The sequence below is a fragment of the Myotis yumanensis genome, unplaced genomic scaffold (assembly GCF_028538775.1).
Source record: "Myotis yumanensis isolate MYYU_CA2020_CCGP unplaced genomic scaffold, mMyoYum1.0.hap1 SCAF_3, whole genome shotgun sequence".
NCBI lineage: Eukaryota > Metazoa > Chordata > Mammalia > Chiroptera > Vespertilionidae > Myotis > Myotis yumanensis.
Genome location: NW_027223754.1, coordinates 164,686,959 through 164,710,522, shown reverse-complemented (window position 1 = coordinate 164,710,522; position 23,564 = coordinate 164,686,959). Strand labels below are relative to the sequence as shown.

At 39.7% G+C, this 23,564-nt stretch overlaps 1 protein-coding gene across 4 annotated transcripts in view; it reads right to left on the bottom strand.

The window, feature by feature from the left end:
• The window catches only part of LIMA1 (LIM domain and actin binding 1), a 97,216-nt gene that overhangs the window by 56,170 nt on the left and 17,482 nt on the right, over positions 1-23,564 (bottom strand). The window contains exons 1-2 of one of the 4 annotated variants that reach the window (XM_070410251.1): positions 10,694-11,656; positions 4,651-4,792 (exon numbers count right to left, since the gene is read on the bottom strand). In XM_070410251.1, coding sequence (XP_070266352.1) covers positions 4,651-4,769 — 119 coding nt within the window. In that variant the 5' untranslated portion in view covers positions 4,770-4,792; positions 10,694-11,656. Of the gene's footprint in view, positions 1-4,650; positions 4,793-5,726; positions 5,745-10,693; positions 11,657-23,564 lie in introns of those variants that run through there. The other 3 variants (XM_070410255.1, XM_070410254.1, XM_070410253.1) reach the window with 3 other exon arrangements.

Genomic DNA, 23,564 nt, shown 5'->3' with positions numbered 1-23,564 from the left:
CATTTGACAAAGTCCAACACCCTTTCTTGATAAAAACTCTCAGCAAAGTGGGAATAGAGGGATCATACCTCAACATAATAAAAGCCTTATATGACAAACCTACAGCCAACATCATACTCAATGGGCAAAAACTAAAACCATTTCCCTTAAGAATAGGAACAAGACAGGGATGCCCACTTTCACCACTCCTGTTTGACATAGTACTGGAAGTGCTAGCCAAAGCAATCAGATAAGAAGAAATAAAAGGCATCCAAATTGGAAAAGAAAAAGTAAAATTGTCATTATTCACAGATGACATGATACTGTACTTAGAAAACCCTAAAGACTCCATCAAAAATTATTAGACCTAATAAATGAATTTGGCAATGTTGCAGGATACAAAATTAATGCCAAGAAATCTATGACATTTTTATACGCCAATAGTGAATGAACTTACAGAAAGAGAAATTTTTTAAAAATCCCATTTACCATTGCACCAAAAAATTAAGATACCTAGGAATAAACTTAACTAAGGAGGTAAAAGACCTCTACTCAGAAAACTACAGGACATTGAAAAAAGAGATAGAGGAAGACATAAACAGATGAAAGAACATACCGTGTTCATGGATTGGTAGAATCAACATCATCAAAATGTCCATACTACCCAAAGCAATTTATAGATTCAATGCACTCCCCATTAAAATACCAACAGCATATTTCACAGATCTAGAAAGAACTCTCCAAAAATTCATCTGGAATAAAAAAACAAAAACAAACCCGAATAGCTGCTGCGATCCTGAAAAAGAAGAACAAAATAGGAGGGATCTCAATACCAGATATCAAGCTGTATTACAAAGCCACTGTTCTCAAAACTGCCTGGTACTGGCACAAGAACAGACATATAGACCAATGGAATAGAATAGAGAACCCAGAAATCGACCCAAACCACTATGCTCAATTAATATTTGACAAAGGAGGCAAGAACATGCAATGGAGTTAAGACAGTGTCTTCAATAAATGGTGCTGGGATATTTGATCAGACACATGCAAAAAAAATGAAACTAGACCAGCAACTTACACCATACACAAAAATAAACTCAAAATGGATATAGGGCTTAAACGTAAGACTGGAAACCATAAAAACATTAGAGGAATCCACAGGTAGCAAAATCTCAGATATATGCCGAAGGAATTTCTTCACTGACACAGCTCCTAGGGCAATGGAAACTAAAGAGAAAATAAACAAATGGGACTATATCAAAATAAAAAGCTTCTGCACAGCAAAAGAAACCATCAACAAAACAACAAGAAAAGCCACTGATGGGAGAACATATTTGCCAATGATATCTCTGATAAAGGTTTAATCTCCAACATTTACAGGGAACTCATACAGCTTAACAAAAGAAAGATAAACAACCCAATCAAAAAATGGGCAAGGGACCTAAATAGACATTGTTTGAAAGAGGACATATATAAGGCTGAGAGACATATGAAAACATGCTCAAAGTCACTAATCATCAGAGAGATGCAAATCAAAATGACAATGAGGTACCATCTCACACCTGTCAGAATGGCTATCATCAACAAATCTACAAATGACAAATGCTGGCGAGAACCCTTGTTCACTGCTGGTGGGAATGCAAACTGGTGCAGCCACTGTGGAGAACATATGGAGTTTCCTCAAAAAACTAAAAACAGAACTTCCATTTCACCCAGTGATCCCACTTCTAGGAATATATCCCAAGAAACCAGAAACACTAGTCAGAAAGGATATATGCATCCCTATGTTCATAGCAGCACAATTTACAATAGCTAAGATTTGGAATCAGCCTAAGTGCTCATCAGCAAATGAATGGATTAAAAAACTTTGGCACATCTACACAATGGAATACTATGCTGCTGTAGAAAGGAAGGAACTCCTACCATTTGCAACAGCATGGATGGAGCTGGAGAGCGTTATGCTAAGTGAAATAAGTCAGTCAGAGAAAGATAAATATCACAAGCTCTCACTCATTTGTGATTATAATGAACAACATAAACCGATGAACAAAAACAGATGTAGAGACAGAGAAGCATCAATCAGATGCTCAAAACTCAAAGGGAAGGTAGGGGAGGGTGGGGGTAAGAGGGAGAGATCAACCAAAGGACTTGTATGCATGTATATAAGCATAAGCGATGGATGTGGACAACAGGGGGTGAGGGTGAGGGCAGGATTGGGGGGATGAGAGGACATTGGGGGGATAAGGACACATTTGTAATATCTTAATCAATAAAGGGGAAAAAAATAAAAGTAGAGTCAAACTCCCCTTCCTCTGAATATGGGCCAGCCTTTGTGACTCGCTTCTAATGAGAGAATGTGGCAAAAGTGTATAACTTCTGAGGCTAGGTCATAAAAGGCAATACATCCTCTCACCCTGACTCCCTTCCTCCTTTGTTCTCTCACTCCCTCTGTGTCTGGATGTTTGCCCTTGGAATGCAGCCAACCAAACCAAGCAGCCAAATGGTGTTCTGAACAGGGCCTCAGCTGAGAGCCCAGATGCCTACCAGCATTGACCTCCTCACTTGTGAGTTGAGTGAGCCTTTAGGTAAAATTATGGTCACCAGTCTTTGAGCCACCCTGGCTGATGCTGAGGGGAGCAGAGGCAAGCTCTGGCCAAATTAGAGATTTATAAGCAAAATAAATGCTCTCATTATTTTAAGCCACTAAACTTTGGAGATTTTTTTTTTCATGCAGCATAGATAACTGGTACCCCATGTGATTCTTAAGATGCAGGAAGTTTGGGGACCTCCTGCACTCAGGGTGTGCCCCCAAAATGTATACACACTTTGAATAATTTTTACTTCCAATGGATTAAATTTGAAAAGAAAGAAATATCAATTGAGCTATCAGCTGTTAAGTATGTATACATTTTTGGGGGACACCCTGTATATAAACTATACTAAACGTACCATTAAGTTCCTTGAGGTCAGGGATTAAGTCTTAATAGCCTTCAGATCTTGATCCTTTTTGTCTGAAATAGCTTCATTAATTTTCTTATTTTAAATATAAGAATAATACATGTGTGACATAAAATTACAACAATATAAAATGCATTATGTAGAAGGTAAAAGGGCTAGGAAGTCTCATGCAACCTTCACTTCACCTTAAGCAATAACCAAGGTCAAAAGTTTGAAGGAGCAGTGTTTTCCACATAGCAGATGCTTGATGGATTTGTTATTGAAGAAAAGGTGACACTGTAGATTACAGAAACCTCTTATTGATATTTAATTATATCCTAGATATAGCTCCCAGAATTACTTTCTTCAAATACTTACCATCCTTTTCTTAATGTATTGTAGCTACCTATCAATTAACAAACTGCTAGTGAGTAAAACTACCATCTTCCTAAGCTCCTCCTCACTGCGGCATCTTTATTGAGCAAAGTCAATGTATTTGCCATCATGGTTTCTTATTTACATACTAGAGGCCTGGTCCCTTGGCCTGGCCTGCACCCTCTCATAATCCGACCCCTCGGGGGATGTCAGACTGCCTGTTTTGGCCCGATCCCTGCAGGCCAGGCTGAGGGACCCCACTGTTGCACAGGGCCTCTAGTATGCATACTAGATCTGTGGTTAATCTCTTCCTGTCCTCTCCCCTCCCCCCTCCTCCCTTCCCTCTAAGATTCATCAGTCTGTTCCATGTTTCCATGCCTGTGCGTTGAGCGTCTGCCCCTGGTGGTCAGTGCACATCATAGCTACCAGTTAAACGGTAGCTTAGGCTTTTATATATATAGATAGTATTTCTTCAATACTTGTTGAGTATCTACTATGTTCAAGTCACCATGCTATACACTGGGGATACAAAATAAGCAGGAAAGGGGCCCTCATATCAAAGAACTCATGGTCCAGAGTAAAAGTCAGCAAACTTTTTCAAGAGTCAAATAGTATATATTTTAGACTTTGAGGGTCATATGGTCTCTGCTGCAACTCTGCTGTTGTAGATGAAAGTAACCATAGACAATACACAAATGGTCATGGCTGTGTTCCACTAAATCTTTATTTACTAAAATGCAGCCAGTGGCCAATAGTTTGCCTACATAGTTTGTAATGTTCAACAAAACTTCATGCAATGATGAAATGTTTCTGTGATGTCCAATATGGTAGCCACCAGCTACATGTAATGAAATGTGGCCAGTGCAGCTGATGAATTGAATTTTAAATATTATTTAATTTTAATTAAAATAGTCATATATGTAGTAGCTACTATATTGGACGATGCAGGTAGAGAGAATGCACCTTACATTCCATTCCCTTCAACTAAATCAAAACTTGCTTTAAAACTCATCTCAATCAGGAAGCCTTTGTGACTAGTCTCTGTCCATGATAGTCACTCTCTCTCTTACTCTTACTTATATGGGACTTGTGACATTTTGCTTGGTAATTATGTGTTTTATAATTATCTTTGAATTCGTTAACTTTTTCTTTCCCCAACTAAACAAAAATTCAAAGATAAAATGTGTCTCCTGATTATTATAGTCATCCTCCTTCTCCACAGTGCCTATATAGTGCTTAAAATACAAAAGGAGCTCAATAAAGCCATTTGATACCATGTGCTTCCTTTACTGATTTCCCTGACAGGTGGTAATGTTTGCTCAAGACAGATGGTCCTTTTGGACCAGAATCAGCACTTACTTGGAGAATATTTCTACAATAGCCGATGACTTGTTCTTATTGACAAGAGAAAGTTCTTTGGCCGTTACCCTCAATGATAGTGAAGTCCACTGCCGTCGATTAAATGGAGTTGATTCCATCTTGTCTACAGATACTGAAATACCTAGTCAATAAAGAAAATCAGAATATTAGACATAGAAGAGAATTCTCCAGCATCCAAGCACTGGCAGTGTTATGTTGAGAGCGAGCAGAGAGCCTCAGACCAGCAGACCACACTCTTCTACCGGTTCTCTCAAAAACCATAACCTTGGTCAAATGATTCAATGTCTTTGGGTTGTAGTTTCCTGTAAAATGAGAAGGTTAGACCAGATGATCTCGAAGGTCTCTTCCAGTTCCATCATTTTATGACTGACCCTACTGTGCAAACATCGATTGGCCTTTTCCTGAACTTAAGTCTGTTCCAAAGTCACATTAGGAGTGAAATGTTCCACTCTTCTGAGTTACATCCCAGGGGAGGTACAATCAGTATCTCTGTAGACTCAGGTCCAAATTAGGTTCTACCTACATCCAAGTTTCTTTTGGCTGCCCTCTCTCCCCAAACTCTGCAGCACTGACTACTTGTTGGGGGAAGAACTGGGGACAGAGTGTGGATAATATAAAGAGCAAGGGCTTTAAGGCAAGATAGACTTCAGTTAAAATCATAACTTTGTTACCTTAAATTATATTATCTTTCCAGTTTTAGTTTCTTCAGTTGAAAAAATGAGAATACTACCTACCTTTATAAGGCTTTTGATATAGATTTAAGGAGGTAATATATTTAAAATACTAGGTATGTTACAGTAGTATTAAGAGCATTTAAAGTATAATATATTAGTAATCGCTTTTGTTATAATTATTATTATTTTAAGCCTTTTAACAATTGGGGAAATTACTAGTATAATGACTTTAAATTCAGGGGGCTAAAACCTCTATACTTAAATTCTTTCCTAAAATCCTTTCAAGTCAAAGACTGCATAAAACCCTTGGTATCACCTGGTCCCTACTCTGATTTTGTTTGTGTGTTTTTTTGCCCCAGTAATTACCAAAGGAGTTCCAACCTTTGTCCAGAAGAGGTGAGATTAGAAATGAGTCAATAGTTTCCTTATTTAAAGAGTGAAAAATATAGATGAAAGGACTACTTGCAGCTCTCTTTACAACTGCAGAGCATAACTGATCTGGTAGAATGTATGGCTTGGGTATTGCTTCCAACAGCCTTGACAACAGCAGAACACACCGTGCGCTTACCCAAGCAACCTGGGCTTCCATTTCACACTAAAAGTCCTGTGATACAAAGTGCGTGATAAGCAGCCCTAAGAGACCGAGCTTCTTTTTCACCTGTAGTATTTGTTTTCCCAACTAAAGCTCTATCTGAAAACAACACTAGTTTTGCTATTTTTGTTTACTAATTTGTTCTAATCCCCAAGTTGGAACCCAACATAGAACCCTCTAATGGTAAGGAGCTCTGGTGTTAGAGACAGTTTTGGCATCTAAATGGGCGTTGGCCCTATCCCTTAAAGCTGTGTCTGTCCCTAAATCTTAGCTTTTTCACCCATTATAATAGTGTTTCTTCATCATATCCTTATGAGGAATAAAGAAGATAAACACCCTGACATAGAATAAGTAAACAATAAATGTCTGGTTTTTATATGATCTCTTCTTCCTGGATAAATAACCTTAATTCTATACATGTTCTTTGAAATAAACCTGAATGTATTAAATACTACGTGATATTTCTCTAACTGTTTTCCAGTCTATAACTGACAAACCCACCAATCACTGTCAGCCTTTTCTCTAACAAGAAAAAGACACTGAAACAACAAACAATTCAGCTACACTTCATTATGTAAAACCACAGTAATAACCCTTTAGAAAATAATAACCAACACTTTAAAACGTTTGGTACAATCATGCTTCTAGCATAGGTGTGGGTATAAATGTTGTCAGTTCTGCTACAGCGATCATTTCTGAATCAAAGAAAAAAATACAAAAGCTATGTTCTCAAGTTTGTTTGTAAAAAAGGAAAAGTATAAATTATTTGAGGGACTGAGTATGATTAAGAAAAGGAGTTTAATTCCCAAGTCTAATTCCTTGGTTTTGATTACTCTTGTCCAGAAAGTTAAGAAAAGTCAGAACATCTATTTTGGTATAAGGCTAGGGTAAGCACACTTTATACTCGAGGAATGAGGTGGCTCCCATCCTGACCACACTTCTCTTCACAGAAGCATACTGTTATTTCTTAGCACTATAATTAGCATCCTATGAAACAGATAAAGGAAAGAATCACCTGGTATCGGGTTACTGAGTAACTACTTCCGACAGGTGTAGGGAGAGGGCCCTACCCAAATAGTGCGCATAATCTATAGGGCTTGCTAACGTGTACATGAATAATTATAGCACAAGGCAGAATGTGGTTAGAGGCAATGCATGTTTTGGAGTACAGGACCTGATTTTCTGGCTTGGTGGGTGAGACATCGGATTGCCTTGGGATTTAGGAACACGGCAGAATTTCAACAAGCAAGGGTGGGAGGAACAGCATTTCACCATTAGGGAGTTGAAATAGCACAGGAGACGTCAATGGAGTTAGACTCTAGGTGCACTAGAAGTTGAAGATAAGCTATGGAAAGATAGAATGGGAAGAGCTTGAAAACTATGCTAAAGAGTTTGGGCCATATTCCAATAGTGGAGAGAACTAGCCTGTGAGTGAGCTGAGGTCTTGTAATCTTAAAGTGCCACTCCCTAGCACAGCTGTGATCTTTATGGAAAATTAAAAAATCATTTCCCTGAGCCTCATTATGTGCGTTTGTAAGAAAAGAACTCTGTAGTGAATTCCTCAGTCTCTGTGTTGGGAAAAAGAACATTTCTAAAAAAGCAAGTACCCTAATAAGAGCCTTTTTTTTGTTGTTGCTGTTGTTGTTTTTAGCTGTTGTTTTTTAATCCTCACCCAAGGATATGTTTTTTATTGATTTGAGAGAGAGAGAAAAGAAGAGAGAGAAACATTGATGTGTGAGAAAAATCTTGATCTGTTGCCTTTGTACTCGCCCCAATCAGGAATCGAACCCACAATCGGGATATGTGCCCTGATTGGGAGTTGAACCTACAATCTTTTGGTGTAGGGGACAATGCTCCAACTAACTGAGCTACCTGGCCAGGGCAAGAGCCATGTTTTAAAAGATGATTCTGCAGCAGTGTGTAGCTTGAGAAGAGGAGAAAAGTTTGGAGTGCAAATTACTAGTCAAGAAGATCCTAAAACTGTCTAAGTGATAGGTAATCAAGGTTAAAATCAGAATAGGTGGAAATAGAAAGGTGGAAAGAGAGCCCTGGCTGAGTTTCTCAGTGGTTAGAGCATCGACCCGGGGACAAAAGGGTGGCAAGTTCAATTTCTGATCAAGGGCACATGCCTCAGTGGCAGGTTCAATCCCTGGCCCTGGTCTGGGTGCATGTGGGAGATAACCAATTGATGTGTCTCTCACATGTTAATGTTTCTCTCTCTCTCTCTCTCTCTCTCTCTCTCTCTCTCCCTCCCTCCCTTCCACTCTCTCTACAAAATAGTGTTTGTGGGGGGTGAGGTGGGAGGGAGGGGAGGGAATATCATAGGTGAGGATTTAAAAAAATACAAAAGAAAGAAAGATAATTGATTGTTCTTAGAATAACAAAGGATTTAGGATAAAAGAAGGAATCAAAGCTGGCACCATCAAATTTGAATAATGTTGAATGCTGATGCCATTAACAGAGAGAGTGAATATGGGAAGAAGAGGGAGAATGATGAATTTGCTTTACACATGCTGAGACATACATGTCAGAATACAAATACTACTGATACACAACAGGAAGCTAAAAATTCAAGGCTAAGGTTAAAAATCAGACTTTTGGAAGGAAATAAACATTTTAAAACATCTGCTTCTGGGAAGTACATATCTCACTTAATCCTCACAACTACTTTACACAATTATTTTATATTTATAATGAAGAAATGGAGATTTAGAGATTTAAATAACTTTATAATGATCACATAGCTATTAAAGTAGCAGGGCTGGAATTTAAACCCATATTCTGTTTGATTCCAAAGTCAATTTTCTTTCCACTACAAGTAACGAATCATGATTAAAACCATCTTTTAGCCAAGGTAGAAAATTGGGTAGCAAAATCTCTGATACCCGAGCTGCAAACTCATATAAACTACCTTTCAATGAGAATATAGTGGCAGTATCTTCCAAGAATAAGTATCAGAAATAATCATTTGCCGAAACTGGTTTGGCTCAGTGGATAGAGCCTGCGGACTGAAAGGTCCCAGGTTCAATTCCGGTCAAGGGCATGTATCTGGGTTGCGGGCACATCCCAGTAGGAGATGTGCAGGAGGCAGCTGATCGATGTTTCTCTCTCATTGATGTTTCTAACTCTCTATCTCTCTTCCTTCCTCTCTGTAAAAAATCAATAAAATATATTTTTTTTTTAAAAAAAGAAAGAATCATTTGTTCTATCAGAGATACTTAAAGTTACCTTGGGCCCACTGGAAATACTCTCCATTGTGACTATCTTGGCTTTCATGGGTTTGCATTAAAGAAAGGTATGATATCTCCCCCACATACTTTCAAATGAGGGTCCTATTCTCAGATATTAGAACAATTTCCTTAATTCCAGAAATCCTGTTAAGAGTGAAAAAGACATGTACCAACACCTGGAAAGACCCACTCAGAAGAAGGTGTTCAGTCTGGGCTGCTACAATATCCTTGAATATTTTTTCCACTGCCATATACAAATAATAACAGCAGCAAGGGCTAAATGGTAATGGAAATAAGTAGCAGTAGATAAATAAATAAATAAAGTTACAAAACAAATAGTAATAGCAGCTATCACTTATTGGGCACTTACTAACTCAACTAATCCTTTCCCAACCCTAGAGTATGATTTCCATTTTCAAAAATGTGGTTCATTGAGGTTGAATAAGTTACCTAAGGTCACATAGCTAATATATGTCCCAGGCAGAATCCAGTGTTTCAGACTGTGAACAAAAAAAGAGCTCTTTGGAAAATAACCTCACAGGGTGATCTGATCATAAATTCCTAACTAGACTGGTCATGGTGGGTAATTATACGACAGGTCTATACCTTCTTTAGTGGAAGGTTTTTAAGCAAACCCTGTTCATTTTTCACATGCACCCCTTTGAAATGCCAGAAGTAATATCCCTCCAAGGCGTAACCACCCTCAAGAAAGCATATAATCTTAACTATCCTGTAGCCCAATCCCCATTTAGCATTCTCCCCTCTTCATGTAATCTTTCTTACACTCCCTCCTTAATTTCAAATGCATAAAAGAAACTGCAAAACTGTTCTTCTCTGAAGCATTTGAGATTTCGCTTCCCAGCACTGTCATCAATTTTGTTCAAATACTAGTGAATTCTATAAAAATCCTCTTCAGGTTTGGACATTCCATATGTGAACAAGACTCCAAACCCAACCTCTAAGGCAGGCGTGGGCAAACTTTTTTGACTCGAGGGCCACAATGGGTTCTTAAACTGGACCGGAGGGCCGGAACAAAAGCATAGATGGAGTGTTTGTGTGAACTAATACAAATTCAAAGTAAACATCATTACATAAAAGGGTATGGTCTTTTTTTTTTAGTTTTATTCATTTCAAACGGGCGGATCTGGCCCGCGGGCCGTAGTTTGCCCATGGCTGCTCTAAGGGCATATGCATCCTGTTACCACTTTGTGAACAAAGAACTGCTGGAATGGTTGACAGTTGTATGCAAGAGTTAAAGGAAACAGATATAACAAAAATAACTAAGATTTTAGCCTCAGAGACTATAAGGACAATGGCATATCAAATAAAAAGGGGATACATAGAAAGGGGAATCATTTGCTAAGAAGGAAGATGTCTTCAACTTTAGATACATGTGCAGAATTTTACAAGAGAGCAGTAATCAAGTAATCAAGTAATTCAGAAATCAGTAATCAAGTCCCCTCTCCCCCTTTTTATACAACAAGGGAGTTAAACCATATAAAGGTCCAATAATTTCCCAAACTCACCAGGTAGTTAGTATGAGAGCCAGAGTTCTAATTCTCAGTTCAAGTTCTTCTTCTTTCTTTCTTTCTTTTTTTTTTTTTTTTTTTTAAATCATACCAGATAGGTTGAGGTAGAATAGCTAAACATTCTACAGGTGAGCTGTAGCCTGGAAATAAAGATCTCTGAACAAAGGTCCTTGAAAGTTTAAGGGTTGGGCAATGACTCACTGGGATATTTGGCCCCAGGTATCAGCTTCCTCAAGCTATTGCTTAGGGTGAGGTCTCTAGCTGCTCCAGCAAACCTATTCTAACAATAAGACTTAAACCTACTGTGATATTGTGATATAGGCTTACCTAACCTAATGAATTGGCTCCCAGAAATAAATTCCTGAATCCTGTTCTTATAAACCCAATCTAAGTCCTCTCTCTCTCTCTCTCTCTCTCTCTCTCTCTCTCTCCTGAGATGGCTACTTGTGCAAGAGGCATAGTTGCCTGAATATAGCCTTGAAAAATTAAAGAGGGCAAAGTACAGTTGACCTCTGAACAATATGGGTTTGAACTGTGCAGGTCCACTTACATGCAGATTTTTTTTCAATAAATTCCATTAACATTTTCTCTTCCTTATGATATTTTAATAACATTTTTTCCTCTAGCTTACTGTATTGTAAGAATATAGTATATAATACATATAACATACTAAGTATGTGTTAATTGACAGTTTATGTTATTGTAAAGACTTCGGGTTAACTGTAGTCAAGTTTTAGGGGAGTCCAAAGTTATACACAGATTTTTTTTAAAGATTTTTTTTTTTTTTTACTGATTTTTAGAGAGAGAGGAAGGGAAAGGAAAAAAGAGAGACCCATTGATGTGAGAGTGAAATATCGATTGGCTGCCTCTTGCATGCCCACAACCTGCACATGTACCCTGACTGGGAATTGAATCGGCAATCCTTTACTGAACGGGATGACACCCAACCAACTGAGCCACAGCGACCAGGGCAAATCTATTTATTTATTTTTATTTCAGAGATAGGAAGGGAAAGGAGAGAGAGAGAAACATCTGTTGGCTGCCACCTACACATCCCCTACTGGGGATCGAGCCCACAATCTGGGCATGTACCCTAACCAGGAATGCAACCAGTGACCTCCTGGTGCACGGGACAACACTCAATCAACTGAACCACACCAGCCTGATACACAGATTTTTGACTGAATGGGGTCAGCTCCCTCACCCTTGCCTGCACTGTTCAAGGGTCAATTGTACAACAAACTCACTTGTTCAAAGAAAATGTTATTTATTTATAAATAGATTGTAGAGTGGTTTTTGTTTGTTTGTTTTTTAGATTGCAGAGTTTTAAAGTTTTATTTTGTTATTAACCAAAAACTCTTTTCAATTTAGATGTCAACAGATAAAAGGGAGCAACTAGTTAAAAGGAAAAAAAAAACAAAACATGAACAATCTTTAAGGTACAAAGGGAAATTTTAAACAAAAGCAATGTGAAATATATGCCCACAGAATGTGTTGTTTTTCCAGAATATAAACTGCATTTATTTCTAAGGCTGTATTTTTGTGTAAAAAGTAGTGATTAAATTCACATACTTGAAAAAATTTTTAGAAGCTAATAGCTTTTTTTAAATTTTGCTAATAGCTTTTTTAAAACATTTTATTTTGAAATAATTTTAGATTTTCAGAGTTACAAAGATAGTACAAAAATTCCCAGATAGCCCGGCCAGTGTTGCTCAGTGGTTGAGTGTGGACATAGGAACCAGGAAGTCACAGTTTGAGTCCTGGTCAGGGCATATCCCTGCATGCAGTAGGCAGCTGATCAATGATTCTCTCATCATTGATGTTTCTATCTCTCTTTCCCTCTTCCTTCCTCTCTGAAATCAATAAAAAATATATTTATGTTATTATTTTTTTGTTGTTAATCCTCACCTGAGGATATTTTCCCATTGATTTTCAGAGAGAGTGGAAGAGACAGAGAAAGAGAAACATCAATGTGAGAGAGACACATGGATTGGTTGCCTTCCACATGCACCCCACAAGGGGGATGGAGCCTGCAACTGAGGTATGTGTCCTTGACCGCAATCAAACTCGGGACCCTTCAGTCTGTGGGCCAATGCTCTATCCACTGAGCCAAACTGGCTAGGGCAATAAAAAACATATTTTTTAAAAAGTTCTCATATAGCCTGGTGGTGTTCTCAATGGTTAGAGCATTGGCCCTTGCACCAGAGGGTCATGGGTTCGATTCCTAGTCAAGGGCAAGTACTGTGGGGCAGGTTGGTGCGTGTGGGAGGCAACCAGTCTATGTGTCTCTCTCACATTGATGTTTCTCTCTCTCTCTCTCTTCCTTTCTCTTCCCCTCACTCCCTCCCTTTCTTCCACTCTCTCTGAAAAGCAATGGAAAAATATCCTCAGGACTTCCCATATACCTTTCACCTAGCTTACCTTACATTACCACAATACAATTATCAAAAGTAAAAAATAAACATTGGTACAATACTATTAACTAAACTACACACTTTGTTCCCTGAATTATTTTGTTGCTCAGATTGTTCCACCTTTGGCCATCTGGAGCTCTTTCAGCTTGGCCTGGTATCCTTTTAACATACTACCAATTTATTTTATTTTTTTTATTGTTTGAGCATTTCTTCACTTTCTAGCACTATAAGATGTTCCAGACTTATCTTGTATTTGCCCTGGCACAACCCTGGACTCAACAACTTCTCAAAAGTGCCTAATTCCTTTTATTGGAGAAACCAAGGTCTGGGTACTGGTGTGTTCATTACTACTGATATGTCACTGCTTCTAGGGGACAAACCAGGAAATATATATGTATATTAACCTATGTATATATACATATCTGTATTTCTATATCTACCTGTCTGTATACATATTTTTAAACTATAAATTTATAGTGGTACTTCTGACTCCAATCTAGCACAACAAGGTTCATTCTAGTACATATTCCCTTTTATTTATTTGTAACTTCTTTCTCTGATAGTGAGAAGCCTATCTCCATAGAATTTTGACATAAAAAGAAATCTAGAATTCCAAAATTATGCCATTACCACGATCTACTCCCTTAATACACTGTATTTTTTTTATTCCAGCTGGAATGCTATCCCTTCCTCAATCTATTTGCCTTTCAAGACTCAAGTGAGAAACTACCTCTCGCAGAACCCTTCCTGAACTGCTCCTGACCTATTCCCAATCAGCACAGGTCATTTCCTTTGCCTTATAATTTTATCAATCTTTTTTATCAAGAAAGATTCTTGAGGTCAATGGACTTCTTGCCCTCCTAGTATCTAGTATATTGCTTTATAAATAAAAGGAACTCAATAAATTTGTCTTGAATAAAATTGCATGAAGGTTTAAATTTTAACCAAAACACCATCAGTACAAAAAAAAAAAAATGCTTATTATGCAGTCCAAAACTAATTGTCAAGAAAGGACATATCATTTTTTCAGAACCGTGGATTAGTAATTTTAGTTTATTTAAACTCTGAGATTAAACTCAAGTGACATAAAAAAATGGAACCATTAAACAACTTTAAATACTATACATAAAAGGCTCACTACTCTATTATCCAGGAACATGGTGACAGACAAGTCTGTAGGCATGTTAGGATAATCATTGCTACTGTTCTTGGAAGACCGTTAGCCAGGCTCTGTAGAAACATGTATCCCAGACAATAGGATAATAGTATAACAATGATCAAATTCCCAGGGCTGGACAAGGACATAGATGTTTGCATCAAGGCAAATTCACTTTAATAACATTTTTTTCTCTCCTTTTAAGGATATTTTGTTCTTAAAAAAAACACTAAGATTTAGAGCAAGAATAATGAAGAACAGATTGTATAAATGAGAAGCAATGTCACTTCTGGAAACTGCTCACCAAAGAAACAAGAGCAACTTTCACCTGGCACTATTCATCTGTAGTGATTCACATTTTACCACTCCAAAGATAAAAGAAGAAGAAAAAAATACACTCGGGTAGAATCATCTTTCCCCTTATCTTGCCCATATGTCAGGAGAAAAATAAGCGATATGACAATCCATCTGAGCCCCTGATCTTTCCCTTCTATCTTCCCAGAACCTCGTCTCACCTCCATCTCTGACTTTGCCCTAAAATCTTGCTCACACTTCTGATATGTGTGTATACATATTTGAAATTTGTATATGGATTAAATAAATAACCCCTTTTTTCTCTTAAGCTTTTTTCCCCCTCACACTACCTCCTCACCTTACTCCTACCTACACAGCCAAACCTTAGTCTCCAGATACTCACTGTTTCCACTTCCTCATCTTCTATTCATCCCTCTGCCCACTTGGCTCTGGCTTCTACTCCTACCATCTTACTGACATTCTCCTGAAGATCTAACTCAAATCCAAGGACCATATCTCAGTTTTTATCATTTGCTGTTGCCATTTGAATTGTTAATTAGTTCCTCATTTTTGAAATTTTATTTTTCCTTGTTTTTTTTTCTTAAATGGAACTCTTCTGATTCCTTTCCTATCTTTCAAACCATTCTCAGTTTTCTCACTGAATCCCTTCTCTGGCCCTCCACTCACTTCTGTTCCTAGGCATTAGTCAAGTGTCAGTTTCTCTCCTTTCTATGGGTGAGCTCAGCCACTCTCAAGTCATCAAAGGTCACTTACACCAGATGATTCCCAAAGATGTATCTTAAGTCCTAACTTTCCTGACTTTCAGTCCTAGAATTTCCATTGCATGCTGGATAGTTTCCTATGTCCCATGAAGACACATCATAACACAGCCTGAATCATATGTATCCTCCTCCTTTACTTCTACCCCTCAAAGTAAGTTTATTTAACCACAAATAATTTTTTTCAAAAGATGAGCTGGCATATGTATTTTTGCTTATATCAAACAAAACCATCTATAATAATAAAAGTGTAATATTCTAATTAGACCAGAGGTCCTTCCGGACGACCTTTCGGACAAAGCCACTGTGGTGGCGTGGTGGTGTGGTGGCAGGGGCCGAGGCAGCTGCAGCAATGGCCAGGAGCCGAGCTCCTTGCATGAATTTCATGCATCGGGCCTCTAGTATAACATAAAAGACAGTATGATATAACAAAATGTGTACATGTCTAAAGTTAAAAAGAGGACTTACAGGTTCTTTTTCTGCCTTTTTTCCAATTCTGCTGGCCATAGGCAATTTATTCACTTCCCTGAGAAATGTACCATCACCTACATTGGCTTATCAAAAATTCTATATAATGTCTACCACATGACGCAGTGCAGAAAGAATGGCATAGAGGCTAAGAGGATATGCCTTGGAGTTTAAATCTAGCTGTTCAAATCTTGTACCACTCACTAGTTGTGTGATCTTGGGCAAGTTATTACACTCTGTCTCTGTTTCCTACTCTCTAAATTGGGGGAAAAGAACCTACCTCATAATACTGTTTTGAGAATTAAAAGAAGTTGCTTGCCCAGTCGTGGCAAGGAACTTCCTCTCTGAAATCAATAAAAATATATGTAAAAAAAACAAAACAAGAAGAAAAAGGTAAAGATAAAAATTATGAACAACAAAGTGACAACAAATACATATCTATCAACAAGTGAATCTAAAAATCAAGTGAATAAAAAATGTGATGAACAGAATAAACTGGTGAATAGAATAGAACAGGGGCATGGAAAGGGAGTGGACTGAGAATTCTCGGGGGGAAGGGAGTGTGGGGGGTGTGGGGATAGACTGGACAAAAATCGTACACCTATGGACGAGGACAGTGGGGGCGGTAAGGGCAGGGGGTGGGGTGGGAACTGGGTGGAGGGAAGCTATGGGGGGAAAAGAGGAACAACTGTAATAATCTGAACAATAAAGATTTATTTAAAACAAAACAAAACACAAAAAACAAATGAAAACAACACAAGTTCCTAAATGTCAAGTATGTACTATACTACCTAGCACCTAATAAATGCTCAATAAATCTTTAATGTTATCATCATTATTAATCAGTAAGTAGTATTTCACACAACTCTTTTCTTTGACATGTGGACTTTGTATACACTTTTTCTCATATCTTTAGACACACCCAACTTATCTCTCTTGATCCCTGGCCTTTCTCCGTACATTCTCCTCCATGGCGTTATGCTACAGGTCCCAGTTTAGATGACACTTTCCTCCGTATGCCTTCCCTGACCCCTGGAGCCTGCTCTAGGAGGTTTGTCTCAAGTTCCTAAAATGCTAAATCTAGCCCTGACTGGTGTGGCTCTGTTGGTTGAGCACTGTCCCATGCACCAGAAAAACACAATGTGGACCAGCCAGAGTAGCTCAGTTGGTTGAACGTTGCCCTGTATACCAAAAGATTGCCGGTTCAATTCAGGTCAGGGCACATACTTAGGTTGTGGGTTCGATCCCCAGTCAGGGCGCATATGGAAGGCAACCAGTCAATGTTTCTCTCTCACATCAATGTTTCTTTTTCTCTTTCCCCTTTTCTCTCTATAAGCATGTCTTCAGGTGAGGATTAATAAAAAACAACAATGTGATTGGTGTTGGTGATAGATCCAGTACTCGATCATCATTGATATTTCTATCTCTCCCTTCCTCTCTGAAATATATTTTTATAAAGTTTTTGTTTGTGTGTATATATAAACTGGGTAAGAAATATATTTTTATTGATTTCAGAGAGGAAGGGAGAGGGAGAGGGAGAGAGAGATAGAAACAGCAATGATGAGTGAGAATCATTGATCCACTGCCTCCTGTACGCCCCTTATTGGGGATTGAGCCCGCAACCCAAGCAAGTGCCATGACTGGGAATCAAACTGTGACCTCCTGGTTCACAGGTCGACACTTAACCACTGATCCACGTGGTCGAACACATGTACTTTTATTGATTTTAAGAGGGGGAGATAGAGAGAGAGAGAAACATCGATGTGAGAGAGACACATTGACTGGTTACCTCTCACATGCACTCCAACTAGGGGCAGGGAACAAACCCATAACCCAGGTATTTGCCCTTGACCAGGAATCAAACTCTAGATCAGGGGTCCTCAAACTTTTTAAACAGGGGGCCAGTTCACTGTCCCTCAGACCGTTGGAGGGCCGGACTATAGTTTTAAAAAAAACTATGAACAAATTCCTATGCACACTGCACATATCTTATTTTGAAGTAAAAAAACAAAACGGGAACAAATACAATATTTGTATTTGCATGTGACCCGCGGGCTGTAGTTTGAGGACCCCTGCCTAGATCCTTCTGTGCAGGGGCTAAGGCTCTAACCACTTAGCAACTCCAGCCAGTGCAATTCAGGTATTTTCTTACAAATGCTGATTCTTTCAGATAACTATTGGCTTTTCAGATAACAAAGCAAAATAATAATTCTAGAACCAAAAAAAGAAGCTAATGTGGGAAATAAAAGGGGGAAAAATTAATTCAGTAGGTCACAACCTTGAGTGTATATAAGAATCACCTAGGAAGTTTAAAATACTGACTTCCAGGTCCCATCCCACAATTCTAATTCATTTGGTCTAGAGTAGGGCCTAGGTCAGTGATGGTGAACCTATGACACTCGTGTCAGAGATGACACATGAACTCATTTTTTTGGTTGACTTTTCTTTGTTAAATGGCATTTAAATATATAAAATAAATATCAAAAATATAAATCTTTGTTTTACTATGGTTGCAAATATCAAAAAATTTCTATATGTGACACAGCACCAGAGTTAAGTTAGGGTTTTTTAAAATGCTGACACGCTGAGCTCAAAAGGTTCGCCATCACTGGACTGTAGACCAATGCCTCATGATAATAAAAATGAGTTATTTTTATTCTTTGTCCCCCCTAGTTTGGCTTGTTACTGAATTTAAAATCTACAAGGTCAAAAAAATGGAACCTGAATAGAAATTCCAATTTATTTTTATCTATTGAAGATGAGGTCACTATAATTTATTGAGATATCAGTTAAAGCAGGAAGCCAACAGGCTTGGGCTCTAATCTTTCTTCTGCCACTGTTATGCCCAGATTTCAGGATCCCCAAGAAACCACATCAGGGAGCCAGCCAGTCCGATGCAAAAGCATAAGAGTCTTTATTCGAGCTAGCTTGGCTCCCCCACCTTGCCGACGCAGCGACAGGAAGCAGAGAGAGAGATAACTCTGTGTGGAGACCGGTTATATAGGGGGAGTTGGAGGAAGGGGAGGAGAAAGGACTGTGCTCAGCCGATTGGCCAGGCACAAGTCTGTGTCTTGTTCCTGGGTGTGGCTAGCAGAGGCTTAGACTTCCGGGAAGAAGCTCCTTGCCAAGCACGTGGCCAAGGTAAGATGGAGCACTTACCCTGGGGCAAGGTGGAGGGTGTAGCCCTTACCCTGGGGCAAGGTGGGGGGCGTAGCCCTTACCCTGGGGCAAGGTGGAGGGCCTAGCCCTCGCCCTTTCATTCCCCCCTTTGTCTTGGAACTTCCGGCTCAATCATGAGACGGACTGCTTTTCTATTCCACCGTTGCTAGAGGCCCGTACTGGGCATATCTTAACAAATGGCCTGGTGGAAGGGGAAGAAACCATTTTAGCTTTAACAACTTCTATTGAAATAGGATTTTTCTTCCTAAAATTCCTCCATGGCTATCAAAAAACCAAATCAAGATTAATTTATCTACTGTATTCAATTTGGCCTGATGTTTGCATAAACACAACAAGAGTGGTAACCGACCACCTTTGCTGGAATCTCATGGTTGAATCTTAATGTACCCCATAGGGCCAGGAAGCCAAGCCATCCAGCTGCCATCAGGCCTGCCTGCAGTATCTGCTGAGTTAGGTGAATCCCTCACCTGTAGCAACTCCACCTGAGCCCACGCTCTAGGCTTTAAGCCCATCTCAGTAGCCCTCCTACTTGTTGCGGCCCAGAGTGTGTGGGGGTTCCGCAGGAACGCAGAGGCATCCCTACTGCTCCCCTTCTACTCTTACCAACCGCCAATAATGGTAGGGCATGGGCCTGACGCTCCAGCGCCAGCCATCTTCAGGGCTTCCAAGCAGGATACCAGGCTTTCTTGGTGGCATTTTTACTGGCTTCAAGTCTTTAGAGCTCAGACAGGGCTCTTTAAAACATGATACTCCAGTCAAAGTTTTCCATTAATAAAACCACTATTAGGAACCAGTCTTATTGAATCTATGCAAAGAAATGTATTGCCATGACTTATTTAGCATTGCCAATATTTCAGAGGAATTATGTAAGGAGAAAAACATACTGATCTGCTCTAAGATTTTCTGATTTTTCCTTGCCAATTCCTTTTCATGGAGTTATAATAAAACAGTAACTGTTGGCATTAAACTTTCTTTCTATGCATAACCATGCCTTAGACCTTCTATTCCAAACAGGCCTTTCCCAGTTTTCTACAGTTGAGGTTTGTACTACCCTGACATGGGCATGGTTACGCAGGCCTGCAAGACAATATACAGGCTGCCAACCATCAACTGTCTCTCAACAGAGACCAAAACCTGATGGGCACCCTTCCCTGCCCAGTTGGGCACCTGCCCTCTTGGCAGCCAGACACCCTCTACTCTTGGGGTTCACCCCACACAGTCCCCTTCCAGGACAGTCAACATACATTCAAACCTGCAAGAGAATCAAATGTCAATATAACATATCAATACAATGAAACATAATATTGGCATCATGGCCGCTTCAGGCAGCCAAATCCTACTAAAGTCTATTCTTTTTTTTTTTTGCAAATCAGGATCAATAAACAAAGGCATTTAGTTACCAGAATTACACAAATTTTCCCAATTCAATCTGAACCTTAAACTTTTAGCTGGCAAGTCAAAATATTCAGCATTTCTCAATCAGTCTAGAATCTAGCTAGCATCCGTTTTTTTCTTTGGGTAAATGATCAGTCTTGGGCTCCATCCTGCACATCTGCAAAGAGACTCTAGCTCAAAACTCTATCCAAAATCGGACAGTGGGCGCATTAGTTTTAAGCCAGCTTTTCTCTCTACACGTGCACGGAAATCCCAGACGCATTTACTTGGGGAGGGGGTGACCTGTTTTCACAGATCCTCACTCAGATGCCCACCTGACCGAAGTCGTGGAGCCACACAAAGGAGGGGAGAGGGCAGGCCCCCTCCCTCCACACTCACACACTTTCACCAGACATTCACTCAGAGTTTAAACAATAACAACTTCCCAACTCCTGAGGGAGCTCTACAGCCTCCCCCAATCTCCTTGAAATGATCAATCACAATACCCAAAGGAGCAGTCTGAGTCCGTCCCATAACATCCGTCCAGTAAGTCCACAGAAAACAGAAAAACACAGACACAGACAAACAGAGGGCCCCAAAGAACAGCCTTCCAACTCCATGGAAGCAACTAGACGATGGCCTTACACCAAACTGGCGGGAGCGACCCGCCTCGTCTCAGATTCTCAGATTGAGGGGTTTCCTACAGACCTTCCGACTCCGAGGAAGCAAAACTACACCCCTCCAGATGGAGGGTCGAGGCGTCCCCCGACTCCTCCCACCCTTGATCCCCCTGTGCGTCCACTTAGATCATTGCGGGCGATTACAGATTTCAGAAGTGAGCTCACACAGAACAGATACAGAACAAGTCCCTGAACAGAGGCAGTAGAAAACTGCCTAGGAATGCTTCTCTTCTACCTTTTTTAAAAGATAGGCCAGATTCGAACCCTTAGCCAGTCCGAGTTTTGATGGTGAGTACCATCTAGAAGCCATTCCTCCAGATACAGGAAAAGTCCCTTAGAGATAACATATATCACACAGAACACAATACACAACACACAGACACTTACCGCGGCCAGTCAGACTCTTCGAACTGGGGGTCCCTGGATGGTCTTGGGAATCCCGGACGAGCCCCCAAATGTTATGCCCAGATTTCAGGATCCCCAAGAAACCACATCAGGGAGCCAGCCAGTCCGATGCAAAAGCATAAGAGTCTTTATTCGAGCTAGCTCGGCTCCCCCACCTTGCCGACGCAGCGACAGGAAGCAGAGAGAGAGATAACTCTGTGTGGAGACCGGTTATATAGGGGGAGTTGGAGGAAGGGGAGGAGAAAGGACTGTGCTCAGCCGATTGGCCAGGCACAAGTCTGTGTCTTGTTCCTGGGTGTGGCTAGCAGAGGCTTAGACTTCCGGGAAGAAGCTCCTTGCCAAGCACGTGGCCAAGGTAAGATGGAGCACTTACCCTGGGGCAAGGTGGAGGGTGTAGCCCTTACCCTGGGGCAAGGTGGGGGGCGTAGCCCTTACCCTGGGGCAAGGTGGAGGGCCTAGCCCTCGCCCTTTCACCACTAATTAGCAGTATCATCTGCTGAAGAAATCATCTCTCAGGGCCTTAATTTCCTCTGTGTGTAAAATTAAGAGGATAAAATAGCCTAGAGCAGCGGTTCTCAACCTGTGGGTCGCGACCCCTTTGGGGGTTGAACGACCCTTTCACAGGGGTCGCCTAAGACCATCGGAAAACACATATATAATTATATATTGTTTTTGTGATTAATCACTATGCTTTAATTATGTTCAATTTGTAACAGTGAAATTGGGGGTCATCACAACGTAAGGAACTGTATTAAAGAGTTGCGGCATTAGGAAGGTTGAGAACCACTGGCCTAGAGTTTTTCTAGTAACAGGTCACAAAATTAGTGAATTGTGAAATCAGTTCACTGGGACAGAACCAACATGTTTATTTGTTTGCGTTAATGAAAAAGAATAGAATGAAAATAGAAAATGTCAGAGTGCATCACACATAGTATAGGTATTCTTTTATAAAGCTTTTGTTTATGTGTGTGTATATATAAACTGGGTAAGAATGTAAAATTTTTTTTATTGTGGGATGTGGTTAAGAATTATTGTTTGAAAAGAAAAATATTGCTTGACAAGTGTTGGTGAGGATGAAACTGAAACCCTCATATGCTGCTGATGGGAATGTAAAATGGTGCGGTTGCTTTGGAAAATAATTGGCATTTCCTCAAAAGGTTAAACATGTAATTATCAAATGACTCAACATTTCCACTCCTAGATATATGTGGTGGGGGGGGGGGGGGTGTTGTATCTTCAAGAGAAATTAAAAACACATGTCCACATAAAAACTTGTACATGGATGTTCATAAAGTATTATTCATAATGGCCCCAAAGTGGAAACATTCCAAATGTTCATCAATGGATTAGTAGACAAACAAAATGTGACCTATCCATATAAAGGTACATATATTATTTGGCCATGAAAAGGAATGAAATACTGATACATGCCACAATATTGGATGAAACTTGAAAAATTATGACACAGGTCTCTTTAAACCATTAAATTTTTAATTTTATAATTATTAGAAAAACTACCTCTTTTTAAATGTTTGTTCTGACTACTTTGAGCAATCACTTCTTGTATTTTAATTCAAAAGTCAAATTAAACATAAATCACTGTGTTAGTAAAAATGTTACTAAATTGCAAAAAGGGTAAGTCCAGATATAATGGTTGGGCCTTTATAAGGTTCTTGCACAATTAAAAAATTTTAATCTTTAATTATGTTAGTGGTTTTCAAAAGAGTTTCAGCAGCCAAGGTGAACTCCATCAGCATCCCTCCTTTCTCCGCACAGCCCCACCTTCCTTCACCCTCCTCCTTTCCTTTGGGGGCCTCCTCCTCCAGAGGTCTCAACAAGCACTCCAACCCCGAGCTGTCATTTTCTTCAGTAACTTCCTTAGTCAGAGTGATTGATCAAGAGATGGGCCTGCTTATCATAAACAATAAGAAATAGAAGTCTGGCCCTAACCGGTTTTGCTCAGTGGATAGAGCGTCGGCCTGCGGACTCAAGGGTCCCAGGTTTGATTCCGATCAAGGGCATGTACCTTGGTTGCAGGCACATACCCAATAGGGAGTGTGCAGGAGGCAGCTGATTGATGTTTCTCTCTCATCGATGTTTCTAACTCTCTATCCCTCT